This window comes from Carcharhinus amblyrhynchos, chromosome 12, assembly GCF_965287045.1.
Source record: "Carcharhinus amblyrhynchos chromosome 12, sCarAmb.v2.hapA, whole genome shotgun sequence".
Taxonomy (NCBI): Eukaryota; Metazoa; Chordata; class Chondrichthyes; order Carcharhiniformes; family Carcharhinidae; genus Carcharhinus; species Carcharhinus amblyrhynchos.
This window is the reverse complement of record NC_137335.1, coordinates 26047439-26072100: the sequence shown is the minus strand read 5'-3', so window position 1 is coordinate 26072100 and position 24662 is coordinate 26047439. Positions and strand designations below refer to the sequence as shown.

General features: G+C 42.9%; 1 protein-coding gene across 1 annotated transcript in view; it reads left to right on the top strand.

Annotated features, from left to right (window-relative positions):
• LOC145350701 (centrosomal P4.1-associated protein-like) overlaps positions 1-24662 on the top strand; it is a 73318-nt gene that overhangs the window by 6217 nt on the left and 42439 nt on the right. Inside the window, exons 3-7 of the mRNA XM_080199910.1 lie at positions 1943-2042; positions 10570-12166; positions 17120-17249; positions 19946-20108; positions 22354-22569. Of these exons, the coding sequence (XP_080056036.1) occupies positions 1943-2042; positions 10570-12166; positions 17120-17249; positions 19946-20108; positions 22354-22569 (2206 nt within the window). The remainder of the gene's footprint in view (positions 1-1942; positions 2043-10569; positions 12167-17119; positions 17250-19945; positions 20109-22353; positions 22570-24662) is intronic.

Here is a 24662-nt window from a genome sequence, read left to right as displayed (position 1 = left end):
GTCTGTGGCCTTTGGTAGTTTTCTGATACCCCCTTCACAACTTAACTTTCCTACCTATTTATGTGTCATGAGCAAATTTAGCAAGCAAACTTTGGTCTGTACGTTAAGATCATTTATATAAATTGTAAAAAATGGAGGCTCTTGCACTGATCTCTTTGCTACACTACTCATTATATCTCATTTTTGCCAAAATCACCCATTTATGCTTATTTGCTATTTCTGAGCCAATGTTCCATCCATGCCAATATTTCCTCCCCCCGCAGACCATGAAATGTTATTTTTGTTTGATGTGGCACTTTATCTAATGGCTTCTGGAAATCTAATACTGTACGGTCACCGGTTTCCCTTTATCCATAACACACGTTGGCCAAAATTCTCCGGCTGGTCAGCTGACAGTATCTCCCAGTTCCGCTGTCAGTGGACTTTCACCATGGTTTTCCAGCAGCGTGGGGTGGAATCGATGGGAAATCCCATTGATAGCAGCAGGACTAGTTGGTTCTGCCACATGATTGGGAGGCCAGAGAATCACACCCCTTATTTCTTCAAAGAACTCTAATAAATTGGCTAAACATGCCTTCCCTTTCAACAAATCATGTTGGCTCTGGCTGGTTACCTTTTTTTTAACTGTCCTGTTATAAAGTATTTAACAATAGCTTCTATCATTTTCCCTTTGACTGTAGCAACTCACCAAGACTCATTAAACAGCAGCCTCCAAACCCATGACCTCTACTACCAGTGTAGCCAAGCAGGCCATCTAAAATGGTGTTTCGCAAAGCACTCTGGGACAATTGGGCAAGAAACTAAACCGACAGGCTGCAGTTTAAAGACAGACAAACAGGCTGCAACCCTGATGAGTGAATACACAGGATGTGGGCCATCTCCAGGATGAAAGAGACTTTCTAGTCACACCGGGTTGTGTACCGGACATAGGGGCACCGTGAATCCTTATTTAGGAGGAAGGTATGTGACCTATGTGCCTACAACACCTACAGGCATGGCTGCTGGGGACACACCCAGAGATCGGCGTGGTAGCACCTGATTGGACTCTTATCGATCAGGGTGATCAAGTCCTGATCGATTGACTGGCAATGGCCAAAAAGGGTCGGAAACCAAACGGGGTATAAAGGGCGCTGCACAACCAGGAATCTCTCTCTCTGACCTCACGAACAAGCTACAACGACGGAGAGCCACCACATCTGAGAAGGAAGGAAAGAAAGAAGATCAGAACCAGAGTGCCACACCAGACCAAAAGGACCAGACTACGCAGACAACTACCAAGACCAGTGCAGAGATAAGGCCAATATCTGTTTGGGTACTTATCAATCATGCAAAGTTAAGTCAAGGTCTTGTATTGTACTTGAGTTCTAGTATTTTCTGTAAGATAACTTATTGTTGGTCAGGTGAAAGATTATTGATTGTGTGGGTTTAAATAAATATTGTTTGTACTAATAAGACGTCTACTCAAAGTTATTTGTCCGCCGTATAAGGGTTAAAACAGACTGATTTTACAACACCAGAAAGGAAAGGGAGCAGTTGCTTGGGAACACCACTTGCAAGTTCCTCTCCATGCCATACACCATCCTGACTTGGAACGATATTGCCATGCATTCACCGTTGCTGAATCCTGGAACTCCTTCACTAACAGCACTGTGGATGTTCCTACAATACATGGATTACAGCAGTTCAAGAAGGTGCACACCACCACCTTCTCAGGGGCAATTAGGGATAAGCAATGTATGCTGGCCTAGCCAGTGATGCTCATAACTGATGAATGAATACAGAAACAGCACGTGGTTTGAAGATCTTGCAGTAACGCTGACTTCACACTAAATTCCAATCATTTTGTAAATTTTTTGCTGATAGAACTTAGATAAACTTCACATATTAGAAATTTAAAACAAACAAAGGATATAAATCTAACCCCAGTTAATGTTTCTCATAGACCCATCAGGCCTGGAATTGGTGAAAAGCAAAAAACGTTTGAAGATTTTGTTGAAGAACTACTTAAGGTAGATTCAGAGTTATTTCAGCAAGATCCCCAGGTGAGAAAATCATGTGCATTGATGTCAAAACCCAGTTTTGTTCACACTATTAATAGAAATGATTTTGTAATTCCAACATTTAAAAAATATGTGAAAATTAAGTGTTAAAGTAATTCTACTTAATTTTAATTCCCAAAAGGTGACACTAGGATTAGTATTAATGGCAGAAATTGTAATGCCAACATTGTGCAGGATTTTCCAGCCCCGCTAATGGCTAGCATTATGGCCAACAGGATGGAAAAATTCAGAAATCATCCAAACATCAGTTTCCTCGTTGCCTTCCTATTGGTCATGGCTGAGCCCTGGCATGGGGTTGGAGCAGACGTGAATGCAGCTCAATCAAGGATGTTCTGAAGACACTTCTCATACTTACAGATGAGTGAAAGACGGTGCCATCAATGCCTTTACTTGTCATAGAATCCTTACAGTGCAGAGGAAGGCCATTCGGCCCATCGAGTCTGCACCCACTCTTCAAGAGAGCATCTTACACAGGCCCTATCCCTGTAACTCCACATATTTTTCCCACAAATCCCCCCTAGTCTACACATCTTGGACATTAAGCACACCAAGGGACAATTTAGCATGACCACTCCACCTAACCTGCACATTTTTGGACTATGGGAGGGAACTGGAGCACCCAGAGAAAACCCACATAGACATGCAAAGAATGTGCAAACTGCACACAGACACCCAAGGGAAACTTTGTGGATAAAGCTTTGTCAAAGTATGTGGTGGCTCACATCTGCACTCAGTGCATCAAGGATTGGCTCATCAGTGACAATGACTACCCACAAAAGGCATGGCTAATGATGCCCATTAGTTGGCCACAGATTGCTTCAGAGAAGAGATACAATTGTGGCTCTTTCACCCACATGATCTATTATTGAAATGTTGAAGATACATTTCAGATGGTTGGACTGGTTAGGCTGTGCTCTCTCCAGTACTCTCCCCAAAAGGTGTCCTGCATCATTGTGGCTTGCCCTGCTACACAACCTGGCATTCCAAAGGGGAATGACTTGTCAGGTGGAGAGATGGAGGAACAGTCTCCTTCCATTTGGCCCTTCAAGCCTGCCCTGCCATTCATTATGATCATTACTGATCATCCAGCTCAATAGACTGATTCCCATATCCATTGATCTCTTTCACTCCAAGAGCAATATATAACTCCTTCATGAAAACATACATTGTTTTGGCCTCAACTATTTTCTGTGATAGTTAATTCCACAGGCTTACCACCCTCTGGATGAAGAAATTTCTCCTCATCTCAATCCGAAAAGATTGCCTCTTATCCTTAGACTATGACTCCTGGTTGTGGACTGTCCCACTATTAGGAATATCTGTCCTGCATCTCCCCTGTCCAGTCCAGTTAGAATTTAAGAGGTTTCTATGAGATTTCTCCTTATCCAGAACGCCAATGAATATAAAGCTAACCAACTCAATCTCTCCTCATACCTCAGTCCCACCATCCCAAGAATCAGCCTGGTAAAACTTTGTTACAATCCCACTATACCAGAACATCCTTCCACAGATAAGGAGAGAACTGCACATAATATCCCAGGTGTGGCCTCACCAAGACTCTGTGTAACTGCAGCAAGACACCCCAGCTCCTGTACATAAATCATCTTGTTATGAAAGCTTTCAAACCATTTGCCTTCTTTACCATTTGCTACATCTGCATGCTTACCTTCAGTGACTGGTGTACAAGGACAGCTAGGCCTCATTGCACATTCCCCTCTCTCAATCTATAGTCATTTGGATCAATCTTCATGTTTTGCTACCAAAGTGGATAACTTCACATTTGTCCACATTGTACTGCAGCTGCTATGAATTTGTCCATTCACTCAACTTGTCCAAATCACCCTGAAGGATCTCTACATCCTCCTCACAGTTTACCCTCCCACCCACTTTGTGTCATCTATAAATTTGGATATATTGCATTTAGTTCCTCATCTAAATTATTAATATATATTTTGAATAGCCAGAGTCCTAGCGCTGATTCATGAAGTACCCCAATAGTGACTGCTTGCTGTTTGAAAAAAGACCCATTTATTCCTAAATCCTGTTTGCCAAACAGTTTCTATCCATCTCAATCCAGGTGGTCAGGAAGGCTAATGGGATGCTGGCCTTCATAGGGAGGGGGATTGAATATAAAAGTAGGGAGGTCTTGCTGCAGCTGTTTAGGGCATTGGTGAGACTGCAGCTGGAGTACTGTGTGCAGTTTTGGTCGCCGCACTTACAGAAGGATATTTTGGCCTTGGAGGGAGTGCAGAGGAGGTTTACTAGGCTGATACCGGAGTTGAGGGGGTTGAGCTATGAGGAGAGGCTGAATGAACTAGGCTTGTACTCATTAGAGTTTAGAAGAATGAGGGGAGATCTCATTGAGACATATAAGATGATGAATGGGATGGATAGGATAGAGGTGGAGAGACTCTTCCCGCTCAGAAAGGACAGTAGGACTAGGGGGCACAGCCTCAAGATAAAGGGGGGGGCGGTTTAGAATGGAGTTGAGGAGGAACTTCTTCACTCAAAGGGTGGTGAATCTCTGGAATTCTCTGCCCGTGAAGTGGTGGAGGCTGCCTCGCTAAATATTTTTAAGACGCGGGTTGATGGGTTTTTGATAAGCGAGGGGATTAAGGGTTATGGGGAGAGGGCGGGAATGTGGAACTGAGCCACGACAGATCAGCCATGATCTTATTGAATGGCGGGGCAGGCTCGAAGGGCTAGATGGCCTACTCCTGCTCCTATTTCTTATGTTCTTATGTAATCCACTAACTCCAGTCCCACGTGCTTTAATTTTACATGCCAATCTCTTACGTGAGACTTTGTTGAAAGCCTTTTGAAAGTCCAAACAAACCACATCTACCGGCTTCCTCTCATCAACTCTACTGGTTACATCCTCAAAGAATTCTAGTAGATTTGTCAAGCCTAATTTCCTTTCGTAAATTCAAGCTGACTCTGTCTGACACTGCCACTGTTTTCCAAATGCTCTGCTATAAAATACTTGATAATGGACTCCAGAGTTTTTCCCACTATCGGCATCAGGCTTACTGAGCTTATTTTTTCCTACTTCCCTTTTTAAATAGTGAGGTTATATTAGCTACCCTCCAACCTGTAGGAACTATTCCAGAGCCTATGAATTCTTGGAAGATGACCATCAATGCATCCACCATTTCTAAGGCCACTTTCTTAAGTACTCTGCAATTCAGATTATCAGGCCCTGGGGCTTTATCGACCTTCAATCCCATCAATTTCCCCAACACCATTTCTCTACTAATTCTGATTTCCTTCAGTTACTCCCTCTCACTAAATCCTGTTTCCTCAACATTTTTTGTATACTATTTGTGTGCTCCTTTGTGAAGGCAGAACCAAAGTATATATTTAGTTGGTTGGCCGTTTCTTTAGTCCCCATTACAAATTCCTTTGTTTTTGATTGTAAGGGACCCATATTTGTCTTCACTAACCCTTTTCTCATCATATACCGAAACTTTTACAATTTTACAATTTTTATGTTCTCCACAACCATACTCTTGTACTCTATTTTCCACCTCTTAATCAGTCCCGTAGTCCTTCTTTGCTGAATTCTAAACTGCTCTCTATCCTCAGGTCTATTTTTTTTTCTGGCTAATTTGTTTGACTCTTCTTTGGATCTAATACTATCTTAATTTCCTTTGTAAGCTATGGTTTGGCCATCTTTCCAGTTTTACTTTTGCACCAGACAAAACTAAACAATTGTTGCAGTTCACCCATGCGCTCTTTGAATGTTTGCCATTATCAATCCACCATCATCCCTTTAAGTGACATTCCCAAATCTATCATAGCCAACTTGCACCTCATAAGAACTAAGAGTAGACCATTTGGCCCCTTGAGTCTATTTCGCCATTCAGTAAGATCATGGCTGGTCTTTTTGTGGACTCAGCACTATTTACTCGCTCACTCGCCATAACCTTTAATTCTTTTACTGTTCAAAAATCTATCTATCTTTTCCTTAAAAGCATTCAATGAGATAGCCTCAACTGCTTCACCGCAGGGAATTCCACAGATTCACAACCCTTTAGGTAAAGAAGTTCCTCCTCAACTCAGTCCTAAATCTGCTCCCCATTATTTTGAGGCTATGCCCCCTAGTTCTAATTTCACTTGCCAGTGGAAACAGCCTCCACGGATCTATCTTGTCTATTCCCTTCATAATTTTACGTGATTCTATAAGATCCCCCTCATTCTCCTGAATTCCAATGAGTATAGTCCCAGTCTACTTAGCCTCCTCATAAGCCAGCCCCCTCAACTCCAAAATCAACCTAGTGAATCCCCTCTACACCCCCTCCAGTGCCAGCATATTCTTTCTCAAGTAAGAAGACCAAAACTGTACACAGTACTCCATGTTTGGCCTCACCAGCACCTTATACAGCTGCAACATAACTTTGCTGTTTTTAAATTCCATCCCTCTAGCAATGAAGGACAAAACTCTATTTGCCTTCTAAATCACCTGATGCGCCTGCAAGCCAACTTTTTGCGATTCATGCACAAGGACGCCCAGGTCCCTCTGGACCGCAGCATGCTGCAATTTTTTACCACTTAAATAACAGACCATTTTACCGTTATTCCTACCAAAATGGATGACCTCACACTTGCCAACATTGTACTCCATCTGCCAGACCCTTGCCCACTGACTTAAACTTCTGTATCCCCCTGCAGACTTTCAGTGTCCCCGGCACACTTTGCTCAGTGTCATCTGCGAACTTTAAAACACTACACTTGGTCCCCAACTCCAAATCATCTATATAAATTGTAAACAATTGTCCCACCACTGATCCCTGAGGCACACCACTCGTCACTGATCGCCAACCAGAAAAATTCCCATTCATCTCCACTCTTTGATTTCTGTTAGTTAACCAACCCTCTGTCCATGCTAATAGGTTACTCATAATGCTGTGCAACTTTATCTTATGCAGCTGCTTTTTGTGCGGCACCTTATTGAATGCTTTCTGGAAATCCAGGTAAACCACATCCACTGGTTCCCCATATTCCACTGCATTCATAATTTTCTCAAAGAATTTCAGTAAATTAGTTAAACATGACCTGTCTTTCATGACCCCATGCTGCATCTGCCCAATGGGACAACTTATATCCAGATGTCTCACAATTTCTTCCTTGATGATAGATTCTAGCACTTTCGCCACTACAGAAGTTAAGCTAACCAGCCTATAGTTACCCACATTTTATCTACCTCCTTTTTGAAACAGTGGCGTCACATTTGCTGTTTTCCAATCTGCGGGAACCACCCCAGAATCCAGCAAATTTTTGTAGATTACCACAAGCACATTTGCTATTTCCCCCGCCATCTTAGTGCCTTCGGATGCATTCCGTGAGGGCCAGGAGACTTGTCTACCTTCAGCCCCATTAGCTTAGTTTACACTGCTTCTTTAGTGATAATGATCATTGCTAGGTCCTCATGTGCCATAGCCTTCCTGTCATCTATTTTTGGCATGTTATTTGTGTCTTCCACTGAGTAGACCGACACAAACTACCTATTCAATGCCTCAGCCAATTTCCTCATTTCCTGTTATTGAATCCTCCTTCTTATCCTCTAAAGGACCAATGTTTACCTTAGCCACTCTTTTTTGTTTTATATATTTGTAGAATCTTTTGCTATCTGTTTTCATATTCTGAGCTAGTTTACTCTATAGTCTATCATACTTTTCTTTATAGCTTTTTTCATGGCTTTCAGTTGACCTTTAAAGATTTCCTAAACCTCTCATTTTCCACTAAACCTTGCTACTTTTTATGCATTTTCTTTCAGTTTGATACCCTCCTTTATTGTCAGTGACATTTTTCCTCACTTTTTTCTAATTTCCACGCAAATGGATTCAACCCTTTTCTCCATAGAATCTATATCATCTCACACTACCGCCCTGATGTCATCCTTAAATATCAGAGCTACATCACCTCCTTTATCTTCCTGTCTGTCCTTCTGAATAGTGTGATACCCCTGGATATTTAACTCCCAGTCATGACCACCCTGCAACCATATCTCTGTAATGGCCACCAAATCATGTTCATTCGCGATGATTTGCATTAACTCGTTTACCTTGTTTTGAATGCTACAGGCATTTAGGTAAAGTGTCTTTATGCTAGTTTTTATACCTTTTTGAATCCTAACCCTGCATTAATAACATCTCCTGAGTTCTCCTTCCTTTTAACTTTTTTTCATAATTTTCCATGCAGTTGAAACCTTCTCCCTACATGCTAACCTGCTGCTTTGCTTCCCATTAAACATTATACGTCCCTCAATGTCCTGTATTTATGTATGTGGGTGAGATCCTAAATGAATATGCCTCATCAGTATTTACTGTTGAGAAAAGCATGGATGTTAGGGAACTCCGGGGAAATAAATGTCTTGAGGACTGTACATATTACAGAGAAGGAGGTGCTGGAAGTCTTAAAGCGCATCAAGGTAGATAAATCCCTGGGACTTGATGAAGTGTACCCCAGGACATTGTGGGAGGTTAGGGAGGAAATTGTGGGTCCCCTTGCCAAGATATTTGAATCATCCATTGTCACGGATGAGGTGCCTGAAGATTGGAGAGTGGCAAATGTTGTGCCTTTGTTTAAAAAGGGCTGCAGGGAAAAGCCTGGGAACTACGGGCCAGTGAGCCTCACATCTATAGTGGGTAAATTATTGGAAGGTATTTTGAGAGACAGGATCTACAGGCATTTAGAGACACAAGTACTGATTAAGGACAGTCAGCATGGCTTTGTGAGTGGAAAATCATATCTCACAAATTTGATTGATGACACTAAGATTGGTGGCATAGTGGACAGTGAAGAAAGTTATCTCCAATTGCAACGGGATCTTGATCAATTGGGCCAGTGGGCTGACGAATGGCAGATAGGATTTAATTTAGTCAAATGTGAGGTGATGCATTTTGGTAGATTGAACCAGGGCAGGACTTACTCAGTTAATGGTACGGCGTTGGGGAAAGTTACAAAGAGATCTAGGGGTACACGTTCATAGCTCTTTGAAAATGGAGTCACAGGTGTACAGAGTGGTGAAGAAGGCATTCAGCATACTTGGTTTCATCGGTCAGAACATTGAGTACAGGGGTTGGAATGTCTTGTTGAAGTCGTACACGACAGTAGGGCCACACTTGGAATACTGTGTGCAATTCTAGTCACCCTATTATGGAAAGGATGTTATTAAACTAGAAAGAGTGCAGAAAAGATTTACCCAGATGCTACCGGGACTTGATGGATTGAGTTATAAGGACAGGCTGAATAGACTGGGACTTTTTTCTTGGTGCATAGGAGGCTAAGGGGTGACCTTATAGAGGTCTATAAAATGATGAGGGGCATAGATCAGCTAGATAGTCAATATCTTTTCCCAAAGGTAAGGGGAGTCTAAAACTAGAGGGCATATGTTTCAGGTGAGAGGGGCGAGATACAAAAGTGCCCAGAGAGGCAATTTTTTCACGCAGAGGGTGGTAAGTGTCTGGAACAAGATGCCAGAGGTAGTAGTGGAGATGGGTACAATTTTGTCTTTTAAAAAGCATTTAGATAATTACATGGGTACGAGGGATATGGACCAAATGCGGGCAATTGGGATTAGCTTAGGGTTTTAAAAAAAAGGCGGCATGGACAAGTTGGGCTGAAGGGCCTGTTTCCATGCTGTAAACCTCTATGACTCTATGACTCTAGTGTTCATGGCAAGTAGCTGACAAGACCAAGAACAGGCGCCTGGTGCTCAAATCCAGTGTTAAAAAAGTTCCTAATTGGCTTTTTAATTAATTATTTACCCAACAGATGAAAGGGGATTCCCCAGTCACCTTTATCTTGCCTGGTGAAACCCTGATCTCAACCCAGCATAGATTTCAAAATCCCTCCCACAATGTAACCATCTTCGCTTGGCTGTAAAAATTCTGTCCAAAGAGGAGGACAGAAAGACTGGATTATGAGAAAAAAACGTAAACATTTAAGCTTAATCATTTTTAAAATCTTTTAACAAAAATTTTCAATTGGCAAAAATGAGACTCAACAGTTTAATTGTTCTCCTGGGCCAGAGAGATTGATTGACATTGCATTAACAATTATAATATTACTACTAATTATGACCACTGATTTTCTGTGAGCGTTTAATGGGCAATTAATATGTAAATCAAGTTATTTCTTAAAAAGAAAGGAGAGGCTAGAGGCAAAATATCATTTGTGGAGCTGTTTAAAGTGACTTGAAAGTTTTGAAAATTCACAGATCTTGGTACATATCTTCAACCCCTGACCTTTTTGGCTAATATGCACACGAATAGAAGTGTTCATCATGAACATGTTGGGTGGGATTCTCCGGCCATGCTTGCCCCACCCTCTACAATTTCTGTGGCGGGTGGGACGAGAGCATTCCACCAGAAAGAAAATACATTAATTTAAACAATTGCAAAGGATCATATTTTAGAAAAAGCATAACACTCATCATACATGTAATAGTTACTGCGAAGCATTTCTTAGAAATAAATTCAAAAATAAACCTCTGATTGTTCTACAGGATATAAATGAAGTGAAGGCAGCTCCAAAGAAGTCTTTCCTGAAGCGAGGAGAAGGTATTGCACGATTTGAGAAGAACAAAGAAAATGTCTTCAAGGAACAAAACCGGACCGCAGACTGCGAATTGAGCAAACGGGTTCCTAGAAAAGTTAGTTTCAGCAGTCAACGTCGACTTTCCGTACCCATGCACAGCAAAAATGAAAAGTTTCAGATTAAGAAACAATCAGCTTTGCAAAAGCAAGTTAATAGTTCAGTCCTTATCGCATCCAAAGCAAAGAAGTCTGCCTCCAATGATAATGCCCTGACAAATAGCAAGATGAAAGATCACAGGCAAAAGGAAAAACTAGACGAAATCAAGAATAGTACAGACGAGGGTATCCAAAGTGACATAAATGTAGCAGAATTGGCAACCTTCTTTGAATCACCCCACAAATACTCTGATAACAGAAAAGGTGGAAGCCAACAAATAGAGCAGGAATGTAAAGCAGGAGAAATAACTACTCTAGGGGAATCCCAAGTAAGCACTACTGGAAGTTTACATACTCAAGAAAGTCAGCACTTGATTGGAGTTGATTCACAATTAAAGAATTCAAGTAGCAGTTTTTGTCATGAAAGTATGGAAGAGCAGCACCAAGGGCAACAAATAGGACAGAGTAAAACCAACCAACTGCAGGAATCTCTAAATGAGCAGCCACGTTTCAGTAACACTTCTCATCTGGAAAACCTCAGCGCCAACAGAACAATGACTTCAAACCAAACAACTGGAATGCTCCAACAACAGGCAGAGAAAGAGCAAAATGAAGATGCAGCCAATGCCAGAGGTTCCAGAAAATCCCTTGACATAAAAAATCCAAGCATTGGCTTTAAAAAAATAAATGACAGAATAGTTCAAGTTACTCCTGATGGTCTACCATGCCATAGTGCAAATTTTAGAAATGAGCAAATCAAAGACAGTGCTGTAAGCATAGGGTTAGCAGCACATGGGAGCAATGAACATAGAACAGATTTTCTTTTACAAAATCACGGAACACAATGTGAATCAAGTTCTAAAGTATATAGCACGGACAATGAGAGTGATGGCCCAAAATCTCAATGTCATCAACAACCCATAAAAGAAATTCTACAAAATTCTGGTCAGACTGATAAGAACTTGGACATGTCTGATGATGCAGACTATGCGAGTGATGCTCCAAGTGGAATGGAAGAAATGAACACAGCAGTTCAAGCATCTCAGCATTCCATACACTGTAGATCAATGGCGTCAACAGTGAAACATAATGAACTGAGCAGCACCAGCAGCAGTGAAAATGAACCCTTAGAGCTCAAGTCAAATACTTCATCAAGAAGATTTCCTTTTTCATGCAATAGGCCAATGAGGAACAAAAACAAAGTCATGAGAAGGAAGTCAAATTTTGCAAAAAAAAGCACCAGTAGTTTTATGAGCACTCAAACCTGTGATGCTACAGAATCAGATCTTGTCCAAACTTCTACCCCTAATCTCGCACCACAGTCTTCACAAGCACTTTACCCTCAACCAAAGGTGTCAATAAACTCTGATCTTCCAGAGCAACTGAACTCCAGCAGTGTAAATACTCAAGGTACGTATCTGAAGTAAAATGAATCAAGTCGCAATTTCAAACATTACACTGAATTATTTGAACTGTGTTCCAATAGCAAGGAACTGTAATTCATAACTTTGCTCATTTTAATGAGTCATAAGTGTAAATAGGAAGTTTTAAAATAAAAGCAAAAAACTGTGAATGTTGGAGATCTGAAATATAAACAGTACCGGAAAAGCTCAGCAGGTCTGGCAGCATCTGTGGATTGAGAAATGTTTGGGTCCAATATGACTCCTGTTTGGAATAGGATCCAAAGTTCCAAACACGTTTGAAAGAAGACACATATTGGTCTCAAAATAACAACGCTGTTTCTCTCTCCACAGATCCTGCCTGAGCAGTTTTATGAATGCTTTGCTTTTATTTTAGGAAGTTCCAGTGTTGGGGGAAAATTTCTGAGGAGATTAGTATGTGTCCTGCTGTAACTTAGATGGAAGACTGGCAGAAACCCTGAACAATTGATTCAAGTGACCCCATGTACACCATTTATCTGCATCATTGTACATTGATGACTCATACAGCAGAGTCACGCATAAACTGTATGTGTTTGTGTGTGTGTCTGTGTTTGTATGTCTGTGTGTGTGTGTATACCTGTGTGTGGATATGATAGTATCCTTGTCTCAATGTCAGCTGATTGTTCAAGAACTCCTCCAAAGACTGCACAACACAAGGGTAGAGTACCCGCTTTGGATGCAGTCATAATTTCAGTGCAAATTGTGCCAGTTTTGCAACTCAACTGCATATCATCAATCTGCAATAAACCAGCACACTTGTGCAGTGTTATAAAATCAATTTTAAAAGATTATTTTGAAATATTCCTTGTAATATTAAAGAGTGTGTGCTATTTTGGTGAAGTTTGATTAATACAGCTGAAAATGGGTTCATCACAAAAAACAAACATTTTAAAACTACTTAGTTTCCAACCAGATTGTGGTAAATAACCGGTTCTTTATAAATTTAAATAAATAATTCAAATGGTATCTATCCATGCCCTTGCATTCAAAAGTTCCAGTTTAATTATTGGATTATTCTTGAAGGCCTGCAAATGCTTACAATTAGTCAAAATTCCCAATGATGAATGATTTATCCTGGGGGTAATGGTCCCTTTAAAATGTAGCTGCTGTGCAAGGCCAGGTTTTTAAATGTGTGAGAGTTGAATCTTTGCACAGGTTAGTTTTCCCCAGGTAGAGTTAAATTTCTCACTCAACGTTTGACATTCCTGCATCAGGGGTGGCATGGTGGCACAGTGGTTAGCACTGCTGCCTCACAGTGCCAGGGACCTGGGTTCGATTCCCAGCTTGGGTCACTACCTGTGTGGAGTTTGCATATTCTTCCTGTGTCTGTATGGGTTTCCTCCGGGTGCTCCGGTTTCCTCCCACACTCCAAAGATGTGTGGGTTAGTGGATTGGCCATGCTAAATTGAACCTAGTTTTAGGATTAACAGGGTAAGTATGTGGCGTTATAGGGATAGGGTGGGATTGTTCTTGGTGCAGGCTCAATGGACTGAATGGCCTCCTTCTGTACTGTAGGGATTCTATGATCACTGATAAACTTTTCTTGGTGTGGAGATGCCAGTGTTGGAATGGGGTAAGCACAGCAAATAGTCTCACAACACCAGGTTAAAGACCAACAGGTTTATTTGGTAGCATGAGCTTTCGGAGTGTCACTCTTTCTTCAGGTGAGTGTCATTCTTTCTCTCACCTGAAGAAACAGTGACATCCCGAAGGCTTGTGCTACCAAATAAACCTGTTAGACTTTAACCTGGTGTTATGAGACTACTTACTAAACTTTTCTTGGTCCAGGGCTGGTGATTTTTCCACTTTATCGTATCTACCCTTATGAGCTTGGGTTCTAGGGACTGGGCAATCGAGCAACAAACTAGGAAGTTCCTCCTGCAAAATATCTAGCGGGAGGGAGGGTGGATCTCGAGCCCACACTCGCCATCCATGGGAGTGGCAGCGGGGGCTCAAGATCTGGCGAAACCAAAAAGTTGTGAATCTTGACGGCGAGAGCGTAATTTCTGATTTTCACCGCCACTCCTTGGCAACATAATCAGATTCATGCCCACAATGGGCGTGGACCTGATTTAAATACATCTCCATTTTTAGCATGTTATTAAAAGCTCCCCTTACGTACATTGATCCCAAGGTGTATTTCAAACATTGGCACAGTTTCCCAATAGGTTCACCCAAACATGAACCTGTCATGGGAGTGCCCCCAGGCATAAATGTGAGTACAGTGCTCAAGAGAGAGAGGCTGGGCCTGGCAATGTCCCCTGGCATAGGTTAACACTGCAATATTGGCACTGGGTGGTTGGGGACAGGGCTGGGCAGTGCCTGGGGGGACAAGGCTTGCCCCTTCCCAGCCCCTTTTTACTGGTGTGAACTGCTTCACTTCTACTCAATCAATGCTGTCTGAAGTAAACCTCTCAATCCTTTGGGAAACCTGTAAGGCTTATGCTTATTAGCATTAATTTGAATGGATTTCAATACCATTCGTGAGTTTGACACACTATCGGCCTCCCTCCTGAATGTTTCCCATCTCTCTGGCAAGATGTCATGCTGGCGGGAAACACTATAAAAGTGTGGGTCAGACACAGCAAAAGTGAAGGGGAGCAAGATGGTGAGTACCACTGAGAACCAACCCCCAGACTGCATGGTGGGGTGGGTGGGTGGGGGGGGGGAGGAGGAAGGGGAGCTCCTGCTATGTGCAGGGTGGGTTAGGGAACTTGCACAGGTACAGGGTGTTGGGAAGGCTCATACCAGTATGGGGCTCCTCACTGCCCACTGGGGGGTCATTGCTGGCATGTGGCTCGTGTTATATGCATTCACCTGGCCTCTGAATGACCCCCAAGGAGTAGCTCATTGTGTCGACTCCTAACCCTACTGGTGTCACTGTGGTTACCCTGTCATCTGTCTGCTGAACAGGCTCTCTGGCTGATCTCCGACATCCCATCCCAGGTCCTACTAACAGAAACAAGCAGCAGCTCTGTCAGCTGCTGTTCCAACCAAGGGAACTCGGCTCCTCACACTGCATGGACTCTGCATTGCTGCCCTCAGTGAGAACCCATCTCGTGTTAGTCATGAGGGTTTTCTCCACTGTCTTTCTGAACTGCAAGCCATTCCTGGAAGCCACTGCACCAGAATCCTGGTGGGTGCACCCATGCCTATGCTTCAAGCATTACCAAGAGGGACCTCCTCACAGCCACCTGTATGGTACCCACCATGGCGATGATATGGCTGCAGCAGGAGGACAGGGTGCTACCAATTGGGGCATCAGCCGGAGGGGAGAGAGAGAGACCCCACCCCTACAAGACCCACATGTTGTTCGATGGGTGCCAGATGCTGTGTGCCGTGGCAGACTGCATCTCAGAAGGGAGACAGTGTGGCACTTGTGTCAGATCCTCACAGACCTGGCACCTCGTGGGCCAGGAGGACACCAGCTCCTGGTGGCAGTGAAGGTCACAGTGGCGCTTAGCCGCTACACCCCAGCGTCCTTCCAGGGCTCCAGGGGAGACCTTTGTGGGATCTCGCAATCCTCTGAGCACATGAGGTGACGGATGCCCTGAACACTCTAGCAGGCATCTGCATTCACTTTGACCTGTATGTGATGCTGCCCTTGTACCACACAAATCTGACTCCTACCTGTCTTCTGACTGCACGCTGCCTCATGTCTGAGTCAGGCACCACTGATGACCTGGGACTGAGGTGCTAGTAGTCTGTCACTGTGAGCCTACAATGGCCTCCATTGCTGGGACTGCTCAGGGTAAGCACTTGGATGAGTACTGCAGTCAGGGTTCTGGCACAGGTGCTGGGAACTGGGGCTCACATAAATACAGCTATTCCTATGCTCGCATCCATGACCCACACTATCATTTTTATTGACTGGAATAGCTTCTGGCTTCTCCCTCAAGCTAGAATTTTCTATTCCTCCAGCTTCCCTGTCAGTTTACTAATGGAGATCTACCGTCCCCTATCTGCCCATGTGATATATTGTAACCAGGATCTAATATCACTGCTAATATCACTGCTTCCCGCACCCAGAGAATCCACCGATCTTCCAGGTGTGACCTAATTGCAATTGGGATGCTGTTTTGTAATTTTTCCAGTGTTATCAACACCTTCACATTTTTAAAAGTTTATTCCAACATCAATGAATGAAACGACATTTCTTTCTCCTGATTAAATTCTACAAACATTTCTTGTGCTCTTTTCTTCAAAGTCCAAACTTCAGCTGATATGCTTGTAAGCAAAATGAGAGTCTCTGGGCACAATCTCACAACCTCATCCTGCCTGACTTTTGGCGAGGTGAGGTGGTAAGATCGGGCGAAAGATGAAAAACGAAAAATGGGCCCAGTCCCTCACCTCCCCCGATCATACTGGCCCTGTTTCGCTGGTGAAATCGGCTTTGCGCTCCTCTACCTTTGCTGCTGACCTCCCTACACCCTTCTTCCTGTGACATGCAAACCACCACCCCCCCCCCCCCCCCCCCCCATGTTACTTACCTATGGCCGGGGTCACTCTGTGATTCTGGTAGATATTCTTCCCACATCATCACCTTGTCTCTGGTGCTGCTGAGTACAAAAGTTTCCGGCTTCTGATTGCCTGTAACTATTGGGAAGTGAGACTTCCACTCCTGGTTCTTGATTCCAGGGGAAGGAATGCTGCTGGCCTCGCCACTGCCTGATTGGCTTATGGCTCAACACCCTTCCCAAAAACACGGGGTTCTCTTATTAACTGTGTAGCCAGCAGGCAACATCCCCAACTCCACATCAAGACTCCACCCGTTGTTTCATTTTTAAGTAATGTGTTATAATGAAGGTTGTTCTTTGTGAAATAAAAGTTTTAAACTGGAACAAATAAATCATTTGACGTTGTTATTATGTGCACCAAACAAATTTTTAAGCCACCCTATGTACTGTTTTATATCACACAGAAGATGCTCAATCTCGACAACTCCAAGACAAACTTCTACAACTGGAAACAGAAATTGAACGTTTCAAAGCAGAAAATACATCATTAGCCAAACTGAAGGAGAAACAAGAGTTGGCGATGGAAAATCTCAGGTACATCTTAAAGCTTATGATCATGTTCTGTTTAGAAGTACCTGTATTAATATAGCTTGGTAAGCAGATTCCACTCCACGCTTCATGAGACGAAATTACCATAAACAGCAAACAAAAGCCTGGCTGGTTGAGCACTGATTGTCGCATCACCATTCCCCACCCTCCACCCCTCTGACTAATGCCCTGATTATGCCCATAATGACACAAGACCCTGCCACTGCTACTTAAATGTGGTGACGCCACCCCAACCACACATACCCTTTGGGACCTGAATGGAGATCACCAGCACCTGTCGCACTCTCAGAGTAGGTTCCTGTGAGTAAACAAGCACAAAATGCTGGGAAAAAAATAACTGCAGAATAATTTGTCATGCTGTGTGATTCCAACCTGCTGTATGTGCTTTTCATCATGAGCTTGCAGATCTTGGGTGAACCTGATTAATATATGTTCCCTCTGTTGAAGGAGTAACACTGGTGCAAACTGCTGAATGCCAGAAATGCAGAAGGTTCATTACCTGCATTGATGCCTAAATCTCATAAACCTGTATCAATGGCAGGGATATTTAGTACTGAAGTCACTGTAAGCTCTACATTCTGAGGTGGCCCCCACAGTCACTGGTGCAGAATTACACAATGGAACAGGATTTCACCTGATGCATGTGCAAACTGACTGCAGCTGTACTGTTCCATCGGTGCCACTGATGGAAAATTCTCCTTTTTAATGTCCACAGGCCTGAATGACTACAGAGTGCTGAATGTCTATAAGGCACCTCTCAAGCTCATGTGTAAGGAGGCATGGGCTGCAAGGAGTGAATATGTATATTCAAGTGATGTACAAGTATGGTACCAGGACATTCGACCCCTTATGGTGACCGTGGGTCAGACGAATCAGTGCCCACCCTGCCATGTAATTCAGAGAGTGGCTTGCTCAATTAATGAGATTCAAAGTGTGCAGTTGGGCACAATACCCACCCTCCCGCCCAGTGAGAACTTCATCACTTCTCTGCCCACCAAGCCACATAGTCTCCAGAGAGGAAAATTCTGCCCATTATATCATCCTGAACCTGGAGGCAGCTTGCTAATACCGTGGCTCAGTTCAAAGGCCTCAGCAAAGTCAATGTTCAATGGAGTTTCAGGCCCATTAATAGTCCTGCTGTTTTGGCAGGGTTGGAGGAGCAGGCATGCAGCAGTCCTGGTCCTTTGCAAAATGGGGCGTGGTGACATCGGGAAGGCTTCCTGATGTCATTGCACCTCCTTGCGATATCTCGGTTGGCAGGCATGGATGGAAGTCAGTAGCTTCTTGGGTGTTGTAAATGCTGTATGATTCTCCACCATGTCTGGTTATGTTTAGGTTTATTCATTCACTCATTTTTGTTTGGCAAATAGACTTTTATTTAAACCAAAATTTTCCACTTGCAAACATAGAAACATAGAAACTAGAAACAGAAGTAGGCCATTAAGCCCTTCACTCCATCATTCATTTTGATTTGGCGGATCATCAAATTCAATATCCTGACCCCGCCTTCTCCTCCATATCCTCTGATCCTTTTCGCCCCATCTAATTTCTTCTTGAAATCTGACAATGTTTTGCTCTCAACCACATTCTGTGATAGTGAATTTCACACATTCACTACCCTCTGGTGGTGAATGTGTGGAATTCTCTATCACCTCAGTCCTAAATGTTTACCCTTCATCCTCAAAGTATGACTGTCAGTTCTGGACCCCCTCATCATTGGGAACATTATTTCTGAATGTATCCTGTCGAATGCTGTTAGAATTTCAAGTCAATTGTCAGAAGTTTGCAGAGCAGACAGTTTTTAAAATAAATAGCTAATTAAAATTTAATGATACAGCTTTTCAAAAAAACTTGGGAGATCTATGAGATTCCTGCTCAGTATTTCCCTCACAATATTTGTAGACCTCTTTATTTCAATGCTGTTGCATCAGCTATGATGCCATGATTCATTAATTACTTGTCAATTATTTCTTTATTACATGTTCAATTATTTCTATTGGCTGCATGGCTTCACCAATACAGCAAACAAGAATACTTGCATTTATAAAGGTTGTTTCTTGACCTCAGGACATCCCCAAATGCTTTAAATCCATTTCAGTAATATTCTATAAACAGCAATGTGAAAATTATCAAATAGCTTGTTTTTTAGTGATGGTAACTGAGGGATGCATTTTAATCAGTTCACTATCCCCCTCAAAATGATGCCATTGCTAATTTTTTTGTCCTCTAAAGAGAGAAGACAAGCCTCAGTTTAATGAAAGACTGCATTTCCAATAGTGCATCATTTCTCAATACGAAATATTGTGCTCAGTTTCCCAGAGTGCTGAGGATGAGAACCATATCATAGTAATGTGACTAGTGCCATTGGTGAGATGCATTGATGCCAAAAGATCTCTGATACTGCCCACAATAGGTTGCCGAAGTTTTGGACAGCAGGCAAAGAACTGTGCGGTCAAAGGTCCAGTTTCTTTCTCACTTTTGAAAGTTACGCTCTTTCAAGCCACTGTCTCTGCTATTATGGCATTTAGGACATTGACTTGCAATTAAGGATGAGTTCAAATGTTGTTTTGCACCCAATTTGGGATCAGGAAGTTTAGAAGAAGATTGGCCCCAGGATTTAAAACCCCTTAAACAGTAAAGTATAACTGGCATATGTGAATCTGTCACTTTGTTGTTGCTAGAAAACGGATGGATCAGTTTGAACATGAGAAGACTGAAGAAATAGCTCGATTGGATGAGTACAAGAATGAAGAAATTAAGAAAATGCAGAAAGCAAAGCGATTGTCTGAAAAAAACTCTGCAACCAAAGCTACAATTGATAAGAAAGAGCATGAAGAGATGGAGGTAAGACAGGATCTTGGCAAAATACAATTATTAGTCAGTTAGCTCTGTTGGCTAAGTGGCTAGTGTGCGGACCAAATTCATAAGATTTGATCCCCATTCCTGCTAGGTAAACTTGTGGCCTGCTTCCTCATCCTACCTGTCATAAGAAATCACAGCAATTAGCTGTTGTTCAACGGATAGTCTGCTTTTGGATGGGAGGTTTGAGAAGAAGAACTAAAAGGATCTCAGAGATGAAATTCATCTTGGGGCGTGTTAGGGATCAGATCTCCAAGGTATACTCCAAGGTATATTGTGAAGTTAGACCAGACCCCAACTACTTTTGATTTTGGCATTAGTGTGAGCATACGGTGTTTCACTTCAGGTGTGATTTACTAAAACAAGTAGTTTAATAATAACAAAAAAGAATTAATATAACTTTTACCAATTAAAACATTTATACATAACAAGGTATAATTACTAATAGCTAGCTAACCCTATTAATTCTAATTTAAGCAATATGCCTCATGGATGTAAACCCCTCTTCAGAATCAGTTAACTAAACACAAAGGCTTACGTGATCCTCCAGTCTTTTAACACCTCTGGACAGAGATACAGAAAGACACCTTTCCTTTGACTCACAGACAGCAGCATCCAAAGAAAGAGCTGTCTTCAAAGAGCAGAACTCCAGAGAAAGGGAGAGGGAGAAAAAACTTTTACTTTTGCAGACCCCAAGATAGAGCTACCTATTTTCTGGCAGGTCCCAGACTTCAATTTATAGAGACAGAGAAAGACCCGCTGCTCTGTTCAAATTCAAACAGCAACTGCCTGCTTGTCTCTCTGTAAGCCTGGCTCTATCCATCAACATGATTTTTTCCTGTCAATCAACCTAATTAAACCCTACTCTGAAACCCCAGGGGATAACCCTAGAAGTAACAAAACTGCTTTAACTCAGATTAGAACAAACACCCCAATAATTAGGAGCAATTATTCTTATGCATGCTCAGCATGTGGGCTGCTGGTTGAAGACAACCGGCACCGTAAACAAAGCTAAAGTATAAAACACTCACAAGAAACATTACATAAATACGCTTTTTAAAGGCATAGTATCGCCACAGGGAAGTAGTATGAAAAGGACAACAGTGAATTGCCAACCTGTTTCACACTCAGCCCAATTTTCATTTGCATTACAGAAAAAATAAATTTCAATTTGTTATTGTTCAGGATGAATTTCCTTGTCCCCCTCCACTGACTTAGATACTCATTAATCATGCAGAACCCATACATGTCCACATTAACCATTAGAGGCATAATGAGAACCACACTTTTCAAATATAGCTGGGCTATACTGATATTGTTAAACATTATCATGTATTGGTTGATACAAATGTTGAAATCTCATAGAAACATACTAATTGCTATTGAGATTTATGTCTGCTAACTCAGCCAATGAGCCTTCATCTGGTTGGATCAAAAGACAGTTGTTTTTAACCCTAGTTGGGGACTTAAATTTGTACCAGCACCCTATTAGTGTTGCATACTGTTTACAAAACTTATTTTCAGGGTACAGAGGGTCATGGGGAGAGAGGGTGGAGGGACATCAGGTGGCAAGAGTTGAACTGAAAGCCATGGGGAGAGTGTGGATCTAGAGGGCTGTTTTCAGTTTTATGATATGATTGTAGTTCCAGAGCACCGAGGTTGGCCTTCTAAACAACCTGCATTGACACCCAATAGCTCCTGTGGCTGCCTCTGACCTCTTTTCATGGGTAGCAGGTCCAAATCCACTCCACCGCCCACTCCCACAAACACACACACACACACACACACACAAGTCTTCAGGCATTTTTTCCCGAATTGAACCCATCAAATCTGAAATTTCCTGACTCTCCTACTCACCTTGACAATAAAAACCCAGCCCTGTTTTCTTAGTGTAGGAGGTCGTGTGGTACAGTGGGTAGCATTCCTGCCTCTGAACCAGCAGCTCCGGGTTTGAGTCCCACTTGATGGCCAGGGAAGATGCATTCATAGCAAGGCCAATGGCTGACAGTAAGAACAGAGGAGACTCCTGGCCAACCATGTTTGATGTGGAGTGACGCCCCTCAAGCTGTAAGCCTCTTTCGACTGCCTAGCAATCTGTTCCAGAATAACTAACTATGGAAACAGACGAAATCAGCCTACGTACATTACTAGGTTGGGGAAGAGAATTGGGAATATTTACTTGGTGCTTATTATTCCTGGTTGTTGTTCTCTTCCTCCCTAATATTATTAGTTCTTGAAGCAGCAGCTTGGCAAGCTCCAGGAAGACTTCAGAAAAAATGAATCTAGATGGTCTCGTGCCCACAGCTGCCTTCGAAACCAGATTGACACATTGACCAAGGAAAACATTGAGCTACGTGATGAATTGAAAGCTGTAGAATATCATCGACAAGAACCTGTGAAAAAAACTGAGGCTTCCACCCTTATCAGCAAGAAATTTGAAACACCGGTATGAATTTTACTATGACTAAATATTGCTCATCGATTGAGCAAGCATTGATTGTTCATGTTGATAGAAGTTACAGCTGTGTCTCAAAGTTACAGACAGAACCATAATCAGAAATGTTCAGCATGATAAATTTATTTCATTTAAGAAAAAAACTTCCATAACCTCGGGACATTTCCAATGAAATACTTTTAAGATGTAGTCAGTGTTGAGAGAAACATGGCAAGCATTAGCACACAACAATATCCTACAAACTGCGGTAAGTCAACAATCTGATAACCAGCCTTAGGTGTTGGTTGAAGCCTAAGTATTGGCCAGGGCATGGGAGAACACCCCTGCTCCTTTTTGAATAGTGCTATGAGATCCTTTGTACTTATCTAAGAGACAAGGGCAGGTGTTCTTCCAAAAGAAAAATTGTGTCCAGCAGGTGGGAAAATGGGAGATTTTCCCACCTGCTCTTTTTTTGGGGAGAGGGGAGGCCTATCCCTGCCCGGGATGTCGACAGCATTGTGCTGAGTGGGCCACCACCTCCCCCCACTCATCGGCTTCCCAACCGCTGGCCTTCCAATATCTTCTCAGCACCCCCACCGCCTCCTTTGCCTCCCGTTCTCAATCACTGGCTTCCTGACCCCGCTCCCCTTCTGCCGATGGCTGGCCTTCCAGACACCCCAGATCACCGGCTGACCAGAATCCCCCTTGGCGAGCTCCGATCTTCCCCATCATGGCCAGCCCTGGCACTGCCCAACAGGCATCCCCCTTGCCCACCGACCTCCTTGGGGGGGAGCGGTGCAATGGCCTTTGCCCCCACAGTGAGGTGAGTATGTCTGGTCCCTGTTGGTGGGGAGTAATTGTAAACCCCACTAGTGGGAACCTCTCCTAGTGGGGCAGGGGGAGATGCTAGTGGGCCTGGAGAGTACTGACCCAGGCCCACGGAAATAGCTAATCCCGTATGGTAATCAGCTCCATGCCAATTTCTGGTGCGGAACTGATTGTGCTAAAAAAAGAGCCTGGGAGGCTCACGATCAGCCAGACGTCAGTCACAAGTCCCATAAAAAGCCCCCCACTGATATCCTCCAGCCTGATGTGCTATTAGAGTAGTGCAGCAGGCTGGGAGAATTCTGGACAAGATGAGGCCTCTGTTTAACATCTCACCTGAAAGACATGTCACAATTTCTCAAAATTTCTGTTAATTTTTCAGATGCAAATCCAGAGGTGGCCTCTTTATTTAATACTTTAAAATATTATGTGAACGTGGTATATTCATCCACAGTCCCCAAGACAACTTTCTTCCTAGTTTCTAAGTATGAGATTGTTCTTTATCTGCTTAGAGAGAATTATAGCACTGAAAGAAATCATTCAATCTACTAGGTTCCTACAGCTCCAAACAAACCACCTACCACCCCTTCTTCCTTTAACCAAATCAATATAATTCTTCTACTTCTTTCTCTGTTATGTAGTTATTTGGCTTCTCCTTAAATGAATCTATGCTGTTCGCCTCCACAGCTCCCTGTCATAGCGAGTTCTAAATTCTAACCACTCGCTATTGAATTGACTACTGACAATCATACAATTATGGCTCCCAGTTATGGTCCCACCGTTCTCAATGTCTACCTGATTAATCTCAATCATGCCACCCATCAGCCTCCTCTCACCAGCTGTTCAAACTTTTTTGACAGCTATCATTCAGGTAATTTTTCTGCACCATCTCCAGTGCCTCTGAATCCTTTTTATCATATGGAGGCCAGAAATGTTCACAGTACTCCCAAGTTTGGTCTTATCAAGATTTATACAATTTTAACATAATGGCTGGGATTTTCCACTCCTGATTTTGTCGGGCAGGTTTGGTGACTGGAGTGGAGAATCTTGCAAGAACCCTGGGACGATTTTCCCAAAAGTATCAATGTGTTTATCGGGCGGGAAAACGTGAAGTTTCTCTGCCCGCTTTTTGGGCAAACCGGGTTTCACAAATTTATGGCACTCAGTGCAATACAGAGTTCCGAGGGTGACTGGGCATACACCAATCTCCCAGTATAGAAGGAGGTTAATTGACATGCCTCCCCCCATCCCCCAATTGCTGGCATCCCGATCATCCGCAC